The 15,857-nt window shown below is 39.6% G+C and overlaps 1 protein-coding gene across 2 annotated transcripts in view; it reads right to left on the bottom strand.

Moving 5' to 3' along the window:
- Positions 1 to 2,781: 2,781 nt before the first annotated feature.
- The window catches only part of TAB3 (TGF-beta activated kinase 1 (MAP3K7) binding protein 3), an 87,175-nt gene continuing 74,099 nt past the window's right edge, over positions 2,782 to 15,857 (bottom strand). For both annotated transcript variants that reach the window (XM_040336498.1, XM_040336497.1), the window contains exons 7-8: positions 13,126 to 13,230; positions 2,782 to 4,431 (exon numbers count right to left, since the gene is read on the bottom strand). In XM_040336498.1, coding sequence (XP_040192432.1) covers positions 4,292 to 4,431; positions 13,126 to 13,230 — 245 coding nt within the window. In that variant the 3' untranslated portion in view covers positions 2,782 to 4,291. The remainder of the gene's footprint in view (positions 4,432 to 13,125; positions 13,231 to 15,857) is intronic.

The following is a 15,857-nucleotide window of genomic DNA, read 5'->3' on the forward strand; positions in this document are numbered from 1 at the left end:
CTATACGTTTGCTGTGTTTTCTAATTCACATAGCATATCTATCAACAATAAAAGGAGGTCTTATCTTTTTAGGGGTGTCTTAGGAGCAGAATTACACACAGAACCGAGAACTCTAACCCTTTGTTAAGACTGGCAGCGTACACAGCTACATTACAACTCATAATAAAGATCTGCTAGAACAGCAGATGTTCTGGAGTCCCCCGCCGGAGCTCCTGGTACCCCCAACTTCTGTGAGTACCTCCATAGAAATCCACTTTCTATGGGGGCACGCTCGAGGGTCTAATAGACCCCTGATGTCTTATTAAAAAGGACAGGCCATAGTAATAAGCCTTCACATAGGAGAATCACATTTTGGTCACCTATGTGATAAAATAAAACGAATAGAAAAAAAACATGCAAAAAATTAGTTACACAGAAGCACTAAAAAAAAAAAAAAAAAAAAAAAAAAAAAAAAATGGAGCGTAGGATTCCAAAAATGAAAAAAAGGTGCACAGGTATTTGTTTCCTTTATATTCCCAGGTCAATGTTCTTGCAAAAGCAACTGAAAGCAAAAATCGGGAGAGAATATTGTAAACAGGTTTCGTATTTACAACACAGCATACTTCGTGGGGAATGTCTTGCATTTGGTTTTCTATGGAGATGGTTTTGTTAATGTTAACAATGACTTTAGCAGTTCAATTGCAAAACTATAGGGCATGCTACCAAAAAGCAAAGCAAATGCAGGAACACACCATGTTACATTCCTCTAAGCGGTTTATGTTTGAGATCATTTACTACCGGTATGCGTTTACTTTTTCATTAGTGCCTATATGCACTAATCTTAAACTAGTCCAAACCCTAAAGAAACATGAATACCAACTATCCCCACATACTTAAACCCTAAATACAGATTTTTGTGAAACAGCTTAAAGCAGAATTCATGCCATCTCTTTTTGTGGAGGGTCTACAATTGTTATTATAGGTGTATTTTAAATGATAGAGACAGAATATCAGCCAAATATTCAGAAAAAAAACACATAATAAAAATGTTATAAATTTAGTTTCAGTTCAGTGAGTAAAATAAGTATTTGATCCCCTACCAACCAAGAATTCTGTCTCAAAGACTGGCTACAGTATGTGCTCATGTGGTACACAGATTAGCCCTGTCAATTTAAGAAGATGCTCCCAACGACAACTCATTGTATAAAAGACACCTGTCCACAGAATCTCTTTCTTCTATTCAAACCTCACAATCATTGGCAAGAACAAAGAGCTGTCAAAGGACCTCAGGGACAAGATTGTAGACCTGCACAAGGCTGGAATGGGCTACAAGACCATCAGCAAAAAGACAACTGGTGAGAAGGAGACAACTGTTGGAGCGATTATTTGCAAATGGAAGAAATGCAAAATAACCATCAATTGCCGTCTGGAGCTTCATGCATGATTTCATGGGGTAAGGATGATGAGAAAAGTGAGGGATCAGTCCAAAGCTACACGGCAGGAGCTTGTGAATGATCTCAAGGCAGTAGGGACCACAACAGACCATTGGTTACACAATACGCAGCCATGGATTGAACCCTGCAGTGCCTGCAGGGTCTCCCTACTCAAGAAGGCACATGTACAGGCATGTCTGAAGTTTACCAATGAACATCTAAATTGATTTTAGAGAAAGATTGGGATTAAGTGCTGTGGTCGGATGAGACCAAAATTGAGCTCTTTGGGCATTAATTTGATTTGCCGTGTTTGGAGGAATAAATTACCCTAAGAAAAGTCCCCAAGAACACCAATCCCTACAGTCAAGCACGGAGGTGGAAACATTATGCTTTTGGGCTGTTTGTCTGCTAAAAGTACATACATCTTGGATATGAACCTTCTTCCCTCAGCCCGAACACTGAAGATGGGTCTTCCAGCATGACAATAACCCAAAACATACTGCCAAGTCAACAAAGGGGTGGCTCAAGAAGAAGCATGTTAAGGTCGTGGAGTGGCCTAGCCAGTCTCCATGACCTTAATCCTATACAAAGTTTATGGAGGGAGATGAAACTTCGAGTTGCCAAGAGACGACCAAGAAACCTTAAGGCTGTAGAGAAAATCTATAAAGAAGAGTAGACCAAAAACCCTCCTGAGATGTGTGCAAACCTGGTAACTAACTACAAGAAATGTCTTACCTCTGTGCTTGCCAAGTTGCCAACATAGGTTTCTCAGGTTTCTCCAAGTACCGAGTCATGTTTTGCTTGGGGATCAAATACTTACTTTACTCCCTGAAATGCAACTCAATTTATAACATTCGTTTCGTGTTTTTTTATGAATTTTTGGTTAATATTCTGTCTCTATCAGTTAAAATAAACATATGATAACAATGATAGACTCTTAATTTCTTTGTAGCTGGACAAACTTAAAAAATCTGCAGGGGAACAAAATTTTCCCCACTGTATACTTAACATATGTACCGGTATTTAGCTGTATGCCTGGAATCTAGCTTTAAAAAGATACTGAGGGAGAACTGGTTTTCCAGAAATCTGAAGAGTAAATACACCGTTATAAAAGTGTCCAGGTAATTTTTAGGCAGACAGAAGTTTCCACGACAAAGATTTTCCAGTGTCTTGCATTCATAGCTGGCCAGGTATTTTGGTAATGTTTGAGGTTTAAGGACATCTAGATAACTGCGGGCAGCTGTAATCATTTTTGTAGACATTCATGCCTTGAAATTAAACTGAGAATACGTATAAACCTTTAGCCATATTGCACCTATTGCAACTTACATAAGAGAACGTAAACAAGACATTTACTAAAATGCGAATATTGTGATTCACAAAACAATTGGGTGCTTTATTATTTCAGCCACTTGCAGGATGCAAACCAATCACCTTTACAATACAGGAATTTAGATGCATTAAAGTACCAGCATGATATTTTTAAACCATATATTCTTTTCAGTTTTATGTATTTTGTTCTAACAAAAAGAAAAAAAAAAAGTTAAAAATATTACTTTAAAAAATGCAGTGCACAACATTTCTAAATCTGCCTTCACTTTTATAAGCAGGTTCATTAACAATGTGCAAATAACACAGCTATTTCGACTCTGGCGTTTCATTTTAATTGAAGTCAAGTGGGTCCATTGAGGGCACAAAGTACCTTCTGTGCTGTAAACATCGAGCAATTTTCACAAAATGGGAAGCTCAACAGCAGGTTGGGAGGAAAAGACTGGGGGATACGGACAAGAGGGAAAAACAGAGAGGAAGAAAAATAATACACAGAAAATGTGCATGCCTGTGTATATGTGGATGTATAAAACACACACGCGCACATACATACATACAAAAATATATACACACACACACAAAAGACTGGACAAGTCCACTTTTCCGTGAATTATCACAAGTGAACAAATTAAAAATAATAATGCTGCCCTTTGTAAAAGAAGAATATGTGGCCCGTTTTCTTTTCCGCTCCTGTGTGGTAAGTATATTAGTGTATACATTTCAATGAACGCGCTAAAGTAAAATATGCGTTTTGGCATAGGTATTGCAGACTCTTTAGGGAGTAATCATACATAATAGTCACATTGAATGTGCCAAAGAACTTTTGGGAATCACTTCAACAGGAATACAGACTGAATACATGCAGTAAAATGTCCATCTTCAGCTTGTTATATATTAAATGTGTGAACATAACCAGTAGTCTGACAATATAGCTTTCTTGACACAACACAAACAGAAGGGGACTGCATTAATACATTGGATAATGTGCTCTAAAAAGGTAAGGCTAAAACCTTGATTTCTCACAGCAACATTAAATAACAGCATATCGTTTTAATTTCATATGGACTTAATTACCCTGAAGAAAGCAGCAATTACTTCTCTCTGAATATGCTTCATAAAATATCATATACTACAACACCATCTCCCCACCAAAGTCTTCATTCAGTAGGATACTTCTGGGAAGCAAAAAAAAAAGACCATTTCTGTTCATCTCATCTGTCTTCCGCTTCATTAATCCAAACGATTGGTCTGCAAAATGGTGACTCCCGTCTGCCCCTCTGCTAGATCTCGTCTTCTGGAGAAGAAACCAAATGACCAGCATTTTGAGACCTCCATTATTTACGCACAAAATGCAGAGAGGCGATCTGGTAGATCACAAACAGGGCTGACCTGCAAATTATGAGTCTTGCTTGCGAACAAAGCATTTCCAACTGCGGCACTGGAGTTGGGCTCAGCTTGCTGATACACTGAAGTAAGGTCCCTACTTTCCCTTGCATGCTAGATAGTATCTGTATAAAACCTCAAGCAAAGTGAAGCAGCTGGCAGCAGATTCAGGTGAACCGAGGCATCTCGCACTGCTCGCAACGGTTTAGTGCTGGGTGATTGAGAAAAGTACAGCTATTGCAATTCCATGGAGACCCTTCAAAATCTTCATCTCTTGCGTGTCTCTGGTTGGGTCTGTGCCGATGAGCTGGAAAATACACATTTTCAATTAGCGCTCAATGAATTCAAGATTCACAGAAATATCTCAATATCGTAACACAACTTTCAAAGAAAAGAGATCAGAATTTGCAGCTACAATCAGTGGCTTATTTATTTTTAAGGTGGAAGTTGCAGGCCAATTATCCTTCTGGCTTCTCTACCTAGTGTTCGCAGCCTCTAGAGCAAACTTGCGGGGTGGGAGTTGAAGTGTATTTTTTACTTTTGCAGTAATCATCTTAATCACATAGCAGAACTAAAACAATTTGCAATCGTTGCCCACTTATTTACCTGCCAATAGTGTAACTTTTCCATTCTATTTAATGTAAAGGAGAGGGTTGTGGAGGTAGGTTAACCAACATTAACCCTGTCTGTACTGTGCTGGTAAATCTCATCAGTTGTAAACTACATTTGAACACAGTGGGGTTGATTTACTAAAACTGGAGAGTGCAAAATTTGGTACAGCTGTGCATTGGTAGCCAATTAGCTTCTAACTTCAGCTTGTTCAATTAAGCTTTGGCAAAGAAACCTGGAAACGGATTGGTTTCTATGCAGATCTGCACTAGATTTTGCACTCTCCAGTTTTAGTAAGGCTAGGTTCACACTATCTTCGCATGCGGCTCACAGCAGGGATCCGGTGTGTCCAGGTTCATCGGTTCAGGTCCGATTTCAGCACACATTTTTGGCTGAATTCGGACATGAAACTAACCAAAAGAGATATGTGAATTGGCTCCACAGAAAATCTCATGCTATAGCAAATTGGATGCGGGGAACCAATAGTATGAACCCAGCCTAAATCAACGCACTCTTTCCTGACAAAGTGTTAAACCTCTCAAGACTTGGGTTTACACCGTATGTTAAAGTGGAAGTTACTTTATGAAAATAACCACTTCCTGACCGCTGCACACCTTGTTGGGAAGAGACGATACCAGGATCATGACGATACCAGGATCATTGCTGGCCATACACAAGTGACACCATGCAACTCCTGGTGATGCTCAGCCCCACTCATGCTATCAACGACATGGACATCTTCAGGGCACAGGAAGATCCCTTTTGTGTACACTAGGCAAGTCTAAGCATAATTTCTCCTTTATTTAAACTGCTGCTGGTAAACAGACGTTTAGGAGCAGTTAGGCATTTTTTTCAGCTGCGCCTGAACTCTCCTTAATGTTATCTTACAGTACATGTACACAGGGTCATTTAAAGTAGTTTCTAGGCAGTTGAGTTCAAGAGCATTTTTTGGAATGCAAAAAAAAAAATGCACACAGAACGAATGTTCAGAGGCATTTGAAACGCCAAATGCCTGTAACAGCTTGCAAATGCTGCCAAACACGGTAACTCGCATTTAGCAGCATTTTGTTCACAGACGTTCATTTCAACAAAACACATTTTTTTTTTAAATGATTCTAGACGCAAAGTGGCTAAACAGACATTTTTAGACGTCGGTTTCTAGCTGTCAAGTTAAATCATTCAGGAGTGGTTAAACCATGTCCAGTCTACAAGAAGTCCAACCTGTTTCATGTAGAATGTTCATAGAGTAATTCTAGAGTGAAGTTTCACTTTAATAGACGTTCCCTATAGATTGTCCCTTGAAATTGTTCATAATAGCTTACAGTCTTTTGTATAAAATTCATTTTTTTTTTTTTTTTTATAATTTCTAGGTATGCTTTGTGAATGGAACACATACCATAACAAATTTGACTGTAAAAAGTGGAAATAGAATTTAGCACTTTTCTGACCAGAATTACTGCACAACTGTTCCAGTTCTGCCATTAAAAATCACCCAAAAAAAGATTACTTCCTTGGGGTTTGAGCAAAAAGAAATAAATGCTTGGCTCTTATATTTCTGTCCAGGTATGTTCTCTTGAAAGCCCATTCTTCATGTGCTGTTGTACCGTAGTGCACCCCAACATGTGTGTGCATGTTGGCATTTATTTTAATTGGCAACCCACCGCATATACGCAATGTAACTGTGGTACAGTACCCACAATATGCGTTGTGGTGAGCTGCAGTGAAAAAATACAGCACAGCCATATTATTTATTCAGACATCTGTGATTACCACACTCATAGTCTAGTGACACTTCCTTCAGCTCAGTGACTGAAAGTCCACACCTTGGTACAGACCTGAACTGGAGAAAGTCTGCAGGACCCTGCTCTCCACTAATTGTAGTTGAAATGCTGTGCAGGATCATTTGTCATTTTTGTTTTTCGTTTTGGCTGCACATATGGGTGCAAATATGAGCGCATTCATTTTCTTGTATTTTTATTTTGCAAAGTGTGAAATTATCTATTTAGGCAGCTTAATTTGTTCATGGACCACCACAGCATCATTATTTACAGAAAACTTGGAAGGCACATAAAAATAAACAAGATTTTATTTTTGGATGCAAGTTGGGGGGTGGTACCCTGGACTTCCCTACAACATTTAAGAAGAAGATGATCGGCAGAGAACATGATCTCTGCCGATCATCTCCCCACACAGAGAAGCTGTCACTGACTGACACAGAAATGGACAGTTTATGAAGCTGCAGTCACAGCACTTCGACGATCTGTATCAGAATTCACACTCCCCAATTCACCAGCTCAGAGGTGGTGAATCTGGGAGAGAAAAGAGAGAATCCCGTGAGAACTGAGGAGGAAGATGGACTTCCTTCTACCTCGATCAAACCCCCCCCCCTCCCCCCAAGACAGTAACCATGTGCCCCTGCCATATTTGTGTATATATATATATATATATATATATATATATATATATATATTAGGGCTGGGGAAATTATAGATTAATTCCTCGATTAATCTTAAAATTTTGAAATCGATCAAAATTCTTGACGTCATCGGACAGTGAGATCCCTGCTGGATGCGAGCAAACTGCACCCATTGGATTGAGGTACCTTTGCATCTGTGAAGCAGGAGGATGCATCAGGCTCCATCAGGGGAAGGGGGCAAAAATAACTATAGTTTTCCTGTCCTAAGCAATTTTGTGCAGACAATTCTTTGTGTATCGGCAACATCTGTTCCGTGCGAAAGACTGTTCAGTTCTTCAGGGTATATTGTCAATAAAATGCGATCATGTCTGCTTCCAGAAAATATAAACACTCTGGTATGTCTGTGTGACTCGCTAAAGTGATGCCTACTTGCCTACTATAAAATGACTGACAGTCAATATACTAGATTTTATTCAGTTTTATAATTTAAGTTAAACTAACTTTCTAAGTTTAATATGAAAAAATGACTTACTTACTTAATTACTTACTTACTTACGTCAGTGCTACAGTTTGAATTTAAAAACGTATTTGTGTGAAGTTAAGTCATGGATTGTGGGAACTAACTAGTGTCAGGTTATTGTATATAGTGTATACCACATTTACCATGGACTAATGCAGAGTTGCAATGCAAGGAGATCAGCTAAAAGTAGTTGGATCTGTATGTGCGTTATAATTAATGTGTATATACACACACACAGTGCCTTCAAAAAGTATGCATACCCTCTGGAATTTTCCACATTTTGTCAGGTTACAGCCAAAAAGTAAATTATACAGGTTTTATATAGCGCCAATAGTTTGCGCAGCACTTAGAATAAAGGCAGAGGTTACATTACAATTTGGTACAAGAGGAATCAGAGGGCCCTGCTCAGAGCTCACAATCTAAAAAGGGAGGGTCAATTGATCGAAAAGGTAATAGCTGTGGGGGATGAGCTGATGGAGGAAGTAAAACAGTGTTAGTTAGAAGCAGGATAGGCTTCTTTAAAGAGAAGAGTTTTCAGGGATCGTTTAAATATGGATAGATTAGGGGACAGTCGGATGTATTTTATTGGGATTTTTGGTGATAGACCAACACAGAGTGGCACAAAATTGTGAAGTGAAAGGAAAATGATAAATGATTTCAACCTTTTTTGCAAATAAATATCTGAAAGTGTGGCGTGCATTTGTATTCAGCCTCCTTTATTCTGATACCCGCCAACTAAAATCTAGAGGAACCAATTACCTTCAGACGTCACCTAATAAGTAAATAGAGTCCACCTGTGTGTAATTTAATCTCAGTATAAATACCACTGTTTCGTGAAGTCATCAGAGGTTTGTTAGAGAACCTTAGTGAACAAACGGCATCATGAAGGTCAAGGAACACACCAGACAGGCCAGGGATAAAGTTGTGGAGAAGTTTAAAGCAGGGTTAGGTTATGAAAAAATATCCCAAGCTTTGAACATCTCACGGAACACTGTTCAGCGCATCGTCTGAAAATGGAAAGAGAATGGCACAACAGCAAACCTACCAAGACATGGTCGTCCACCTAAACCGACAGGCCGGGCAAGGAGAGCATTAAATCAGAGAAGCTGGAATGATCTATAGCTCAGGTGGGAGAAACTGTCCGCAGGACAACCATTAGTCATGCACTTCACAAATCTGACCTTTATAGAAGAGTGGCTAGAAGAAAGCCATTAGTCTTGTTGGCGAGAAGCCATCTGGGGGACACAGCAAACATGTGGAAGAAGGTGCTCTGATCAGATGAGACCAAAATTGAACTTTTTAGCCTAAAAGCAAAAGGCTACGTGTGTCGGAAAGCCAACACTGCACATCATCCCGAACACACCATCCCCATTGTGAAACATCATTATGTTGTGAGGATGCTTTTCTTCAGCAAGGACAGGAAAGCTGGTTGAAGTTGATAGGAAGATAGATGGAGCCAAATACAGAGCAATCTTAGAAGAAAACCTGTTAGTCTGCAAAAGACTTGAGACTGGGGCAGAGGTTTACCTTCCAGCAGGACAATGACCCCAAACATACAGCCAGAGCTGCAATGGAATAGTTTAAATCAAAGCACATGCATGTGTCCAGACCCAAATCCGATTGAGAATCTGTGGCAAGACTTGAAAATTGCTGTTCACAGATGCTCTCCATCCAATCTGACAGAGTGAGCTATTTTGCAAAGACGAATGAGCAAAAGTTTCACTCTCTGGATGTGCAAAGCTAGTAGAGCCATACCCAAAAAAACTTGCAGCTGTAGTTTTAGTAAAAGGTGGCTCAACAAAGTATTGATTTAGGGGGGCTGAATACAAATGCACGCCACACCTTTCACATATTTGTAAAAAAATAAAAAAAATAAAAATAAAACCCATTTATCATTTTCCTTACACTTCACAAATAAGTGACTCTGTGTTGGTCTATGACATAAAATTCCAATTAAATACATTTATGTTTTTGGTTGTAAAATTACAAAATTTTGAAAATTTCAAGGGGTATGAATACTTTCAAGGCACTGTGTGTAATCTATATATAATTTGTGTGTGTATATGTATTACTATAACTTAGGTGGCCAGTCTCCTCATCATGGCTTAATAAAACGGACACGTCCAGTGTTTCGGTGAATTTCTGGTACTGTAATCGCGTACTGTCGCACGAGATTCCAGAACCAGGGGGCGCGCACCACTGTTTGAAGCGTTTGTAGTTCGCACAAAAGGAAAAGCGTTCTACACCGCTTTATAAACAGGCATTCAGAGGAGAAAGATATCCACTATGAATGACGGAGAACTCAGCAGTGAATATTTCCCACTGCTTCATAAACGGACACCAGAGTGTGAAAGAGTGTTGGCTTTATGTCACACATTTTGTGTGAAGGCAATAAACTTCAATATTGAGCTAGTAAACCTTTTGCATCTTCATGTCGACTCCCATTTGTTTTCTGGCAAGCTTCAAATGAAATCGGATATCGGTATCATCAGCAACAGCTTTGTTCCTGTCACTTTCCTATAATGCATTGTTATGTGGACTGTCCAATTTAGCTGTCCCATGAACAGTTTCTTTAATCTCAGCTGTGTATATCAAACTTCTACCAACATATAAATGGCAAGCTGTTATTTTCTCAGCACCATTTTATAAATGCAGATGGAGAAAATACCTTAAAGCGGAGTTCCGGCCACAATTTCACTTTTTAAATATAAATACCCCTGTAATACACAAGCTTAATGTATTCTAGTAAAGTTAGTCTGTAAACTAAGGTCCGTTTTGTTAGGTTGTTACAGCATTTAGACACTTTATAAAATAGAAATTGACTGGGGCCATCTTAAGTGTGGGCATCATGAAGCCAGACTGTATGACTTCCTGGATTTCAGCCTTGCAGATGCACAAGCAGTGTCAGATCAGGTTTCAGCACCTGTGCTGTCCAAGTCACATGATTCTTTGAGACTGGGGAGTGCACAGACTCCTGGAAAGTTACACTCACTACATTCCCAGGAGTCTGTGCGGTGCATTAAGCACCTAGGTGCAGGAAGTGGGAAGATTAACTATTCTGCCTAGCAACAACACTTTGAAGGCATCTAAAAAAACATTTTTTTTTTCGTAAAGGACTAATGAATTTTTTTTACAACTACTGATGCAATGTTATATTTATGGGTGGAACTCCACTTTAAGTTGATTGTCGAGTCTACTAATTGCAGTGGCTGAGCCATCATTAGACATCCCAGTCTAGGGTACCGAGCCGTCTAGAGTTTAGTACCTTGTGGTGGCTGTTCTAGCAAATCACCATGATCATGTGCTATGATTTATATTTTTGATCCGTATTTGCCAGCGTATAAGGCGGCTGGGTATATAAGACCACCCCCCAATATTCAGCTTAAAACTGTGGTTTTGTGCTCTACTCACTGTATAAGACGACCCCCTTGTGCGGTAGTAATGCGCAGTTCAAAAACGAAGAGGCCGCAGCCCCCGGGGTGATCTGTAAAGCTATATGTATTCTGTATATGCGCCTCTCAGCCAATCCCAGGCTCTAGTCATGAACAGAGCGCATCGCCCGTTGGGATTGGCCGAGCGGCGCATATACAGAATACATACAGCTTTACAGAGCACCCAGGGGGTTGATATCCATCGGGCAGCTGCTTCACCCGGCGTATAAGACGACCCCCAGTTTTTGGCTGGGTAATTTCCGGTCGATTATGAATGGGATATGAATGGATGGGCCTGTAGTTGAATGGGATATGAATAGATGGGCCTGCAGTGGAAGCTGGTGATCCATTTATTAATTCCTACTGAATATGAGATAATTTAACTCTTTCACCCCCACCTCCCCTACACATCCATCACCAACCTTTCTCTCCATGACTTGTAAATTAGCCCTGTGCATGACCGGTACAATAATGTATCTAGTGCACCATTACAAAGCTCCATGTTTAAACTCCCTAAAATATCAGCAGATTTCCCAAAAATTGTGGAAAAAAAATTAGATCCCAAGCCACAGCTTGTTTTAAACCTTTGGCCAAGAAGTTTGGTACCTTGCTTTTACAGCAAAAGGGTTAAATAGATGGGCTATAAGAGCAGAATGCAAAAAAAAAAAAAAAAAAAAAAGGTTCCAATTCGATTCTAGGAAAATGAGACTTAAAGACTAACACCAGTTTTGTTTTTTCTCTCAACAACAACATTCCCCTCTGGGTGATCTATGTACATTACAAGGATTTTAACAAGCATTGTGGCAGATTCCTACCTTTTGTTATTCTAAATCCCTGTGTGTTTGTCTCCACATGTGTCCATGTGGGAACGTGAGTCTAATGGGAGTGGATTCATAATTCTCAGTCAGCTTCTGTACCTGCAGGGCACTGAGAGAAGCTGCTGGGCCTACATCCCTTTAGATGTGATTTCCTATTGGGAGTATCTTGCCAAAAATTTGATTTCTGTTGTAGAGGATGCCTGAAATCCGATTTATATCTTAGGACAGACTTCTGGGAAAATTAGTGAGCCAATCACACAGGCAGGAAATTATGTTTCCTGAGGGGTTCTCTGTATACATTCTGTGTACAGAACACCCAAGTAGCCATGTTGCATTGCATTTTACTGAAAATTACAGAGCTGCAGATTGAAAAGGAAAGGTTATTTTTAATAACATTCAATTACAATATTTGTGTCGCAAATGTATACGCTATATTATTTGTTCTTTATTTGCCATTTTTTTTCCCCCGTGAAAGTGAAGTTACCCTTTAAGTGGGAAGATGATTTCAAAAGCTATACAACTAGAAAAACCCTGCCTGGTGTGACACATCCCAGCTTCTTCTGTGATAGATCCAGAAGTTGGCAAAAACCCTCAGGATAAGGTAAAAAAATAAGTATTTCTATATGAAGGTTTGGCTGACAAAGGAACATAAGGTTAGTTATCACAGTAGCTTGGGCCTACAACCGTTTCATATTAGCATAGGCCTACATTTGGCTGAACATTGTCAGAAGCAAGAGCATTTCATTATACTTTAGACATCATAACTTCACTACTCTTTTACCCTGTTGTGCTGGTGTGTATTGAAACTGATTACGTTTTTTTTCCTTTTTACTTAAAGTGGAACTTTACCCATAACAACTTAATACAAATTAATTTTGCCAATAACCAAAATTTGTGTATTCTGTAAACTGCCTCCAGCGTTGTTACTGTTTCTCGCTGGAGGCTAAGGTTTTGCTGAAGCCCAGAATCCCTGAACAGCAGTAAACCTTTAGGCTGTCAGCAGAACGGCACAGTGCCAAAAAACAGAGCAGGGTGAGACAGCATATTAGGGGGATTTAGAATAGTATAGGCACTTAATTTTTAATGTTTTACATAACTAGAACTGCAAAAGTGGCCAGCCTGAAGTGATCTAGCAGAACCTAATTTTCTGAATAAAAGTTTCACTTTAATAAATGCCAGGTGAAAAGAAAAGCAGCAGGATACATACCAATATCCCCAGCACCAGGATTAGGGATATCAGGGGGCTCTGGTTTTTTATTTGAGGTCACACTGATTCTTCTTGCTTTTCTTTCAACTGAAGAATCAGATGATTCTGAACAAAAAAAAAACATACAAAATGATAAGTTACATCTAAAAACAAAGCAACAATAACAATTTTTTGTTTTGTTTTTTTTTTTTTAAACCAAGAAACGACTTCAGAGCTTCATACTGCCAATTGGGAACACTATGGGGTTCATTAGGAAGAAAATCTCACTGATGGTAAACCAGATGACCCAGAGTCTCTCATACGAAAAAATCACCTTCCCGAAACATCATACTTCACATTAGTGCGCATTAGGCATTTCCTAATCTATTCCCCATTACTATCAGTAATATTACACCACATTACACCACAAAGTCTGGCAATTCCTAACTTCTAGAAAAGAACTGCAAAAGGGCACTTCACCGATTTATAATTGACTAAATACCAGGTCCACCTTTACTAAGAGCAGCGCCATAATGGGAGACAGATCTCAACATGTTCTTCTCTACACCTCCCAGTGGCTACGAGCAATACGTGCTCAACATATTGAATTACTCATTGTGTTAATCACTGGGAGCTGGATCTCAAGATCAATGTAAGATGGTACCTTTCGCCCTATAAATTGGCAAAATTCTATCCGGATTGCTCTTCCTTATGCTGGAGAGGGTACGGCCTTACTAGTAACCTGATGCACCTATTCTAATGTTCACAGCTTCTGGCGGAAAATCTTTAAACTTATTTCAGAAATTTGGGGTATTTTGACAGCCCAAAATCCTGGTCTAGCTATCCTTTATTTTATTCACAGCAATAGCAATATACATACATACATACATTCATAAACACCTCCGACTTCCATTACAACTATTATTTTCTTCAACATTAGCCATTACTACTACTTCTCACTACCTGTGATAATTCCTATTCTTATTGCAATTACATTTTCCTTGTCCAGGGATATCCCTGGATCTCCTCCCCAGCTAAATACAGGCAAAGTTATTCAGATAAAAAAAAAAAAAAAAAAGAAGGAAAGGGGACCCCCCAGAATAGTGTTATGCCCTCTCCTACCCCCCCCCCCTTTCACCAAGGGCCATTTTAGAAATTGTGTTCCTTTTATATAAAATAGAGTCCAGACCTCCCAATACTTCTCTTCTTGCTCTCTCAGCACCATTTGTTGAATCTCTGCAATTCTTCCCCATCCATTGTATTTTAGTTGGGGCGACTGTACTTTTCCAAAGAATCGGAATACAGGCTTTTTCTACCGTAAGCAAATGTCTTAAAAAGGGAATTTTTATATTTTTCAATAGATAACGGGATATCATGCAGCAAAAAAGCTGCCGGATTTTCTCCGCGAGACACGTCTGTAATTTCTTTGACTGTTTCAGCAACCATCTTCCAAAATATTTTCAATCTAGGACAATCCCAGAATATGTGTAGCATAGTGCCCTCTGCACCTTGGCAGCGCCAGCATTGATTAGATACTTGTGGAAATATCAGATTCAATAATGCGGGGGTTCTATACCACCTAGTCAGGATTTTATATCCTCCTTCTTGATATCTGGTTGCCATTGACGCTTTGTGAGTAAACAGAAATATTTTCTTTTTCTGCATCTCAGAAAAGGTAACTCCCGGATCCCTCTCCCATGCTTTTAGAAAGGCCAGTTCTTGTGGGGCTTCGGACTTTCAACAAAGATTACATAACTGAAAGTTAACGTCTCAATGGTTCCCCTTTTAGGCATAACTGTTCAAACCTAGATGGTGTACGTATTTCTGGCACGCGTTGCATAATTGACCGTAGGAAGGCATTGAGCTGTCTTCGCCTAAATGAATTTTTCTTCCAAAAACATTTGTTCAATCTCCTCCTTATTCATTACATGGTTATCAATCGAAAAGTGTATGATCCTACCAATTCCCCGCCGCCTTAGTTCTTTAAAACTCTGGTCTGTGAGACCAGGCTCAAAAGTCGGGGTACCCAGGATAGGAATCCTGGGGCTTGGATGTGTCAACACTTTGGTTTTATTAAATATCTTTTCAATAGATTGAAGCGTAGCACCTACGGTGGGGTGTCTCCTCACCCCCTATGGTATCTCTACATCCAAGAGCCATGCTAATCCTTCCAAAGGTATAGCGATTGTTGCTTGTTCCATGTGTATCCATGGCTTTTCCTTTTGGAGTGTGCACCAATCCACTATCCGTGTTAGATGTGATGCTTCGTAATAGCCCACCAGGTCCGGGAATCCAACCCCCTCCTCTCTCTTTTGGTAAGGTCTAGCTATCCTGAGCCTGGGAGTTGATAGTTTTCCTGTACACTACCGTTTGATTATAGACCCAAAAACAATCACATAGGAGACAACAAAAAAATCCCCTATGTAATGAAAAAAATAAAGTTACACAGCCAAGCACATAAATTCCTCGCCCCCCCCCCCAATTTTTTGAGCCCCCTTCCCCAAATATACACATGCACGAACGTAAACGCATGCGTCAGAGCACTTGCGCGTGAAACCACTGATTGCGATACACGTTACATATCGCCACGCATGGTGGAGTGGGGGGAATAATTTTAACACAAGACCTCCTCCGTAACACTAAATTGGTACATATAGGATGTCTTTTGAAATGACTTCTAAAGAAAATATCACGAGCGCACAAAAATTTAAGTTTTGTAAATTATTGCGTTTGTTTGCCCCAAAAATCAGGTT

Source organism: Rana temporaria, chromosome 2, assembly GCF_905171775.1.
Source record: "Rana temporaria chromosome 2, aRanTem1.1, whole genome shotgun sequence".
Classification (NCBI taxonomy): domain Eukaryota; kingdom Metazoa; phylum Chordata; class Amphibia; order Anura; family Ranidae; genus Rana; species Rana temporaria.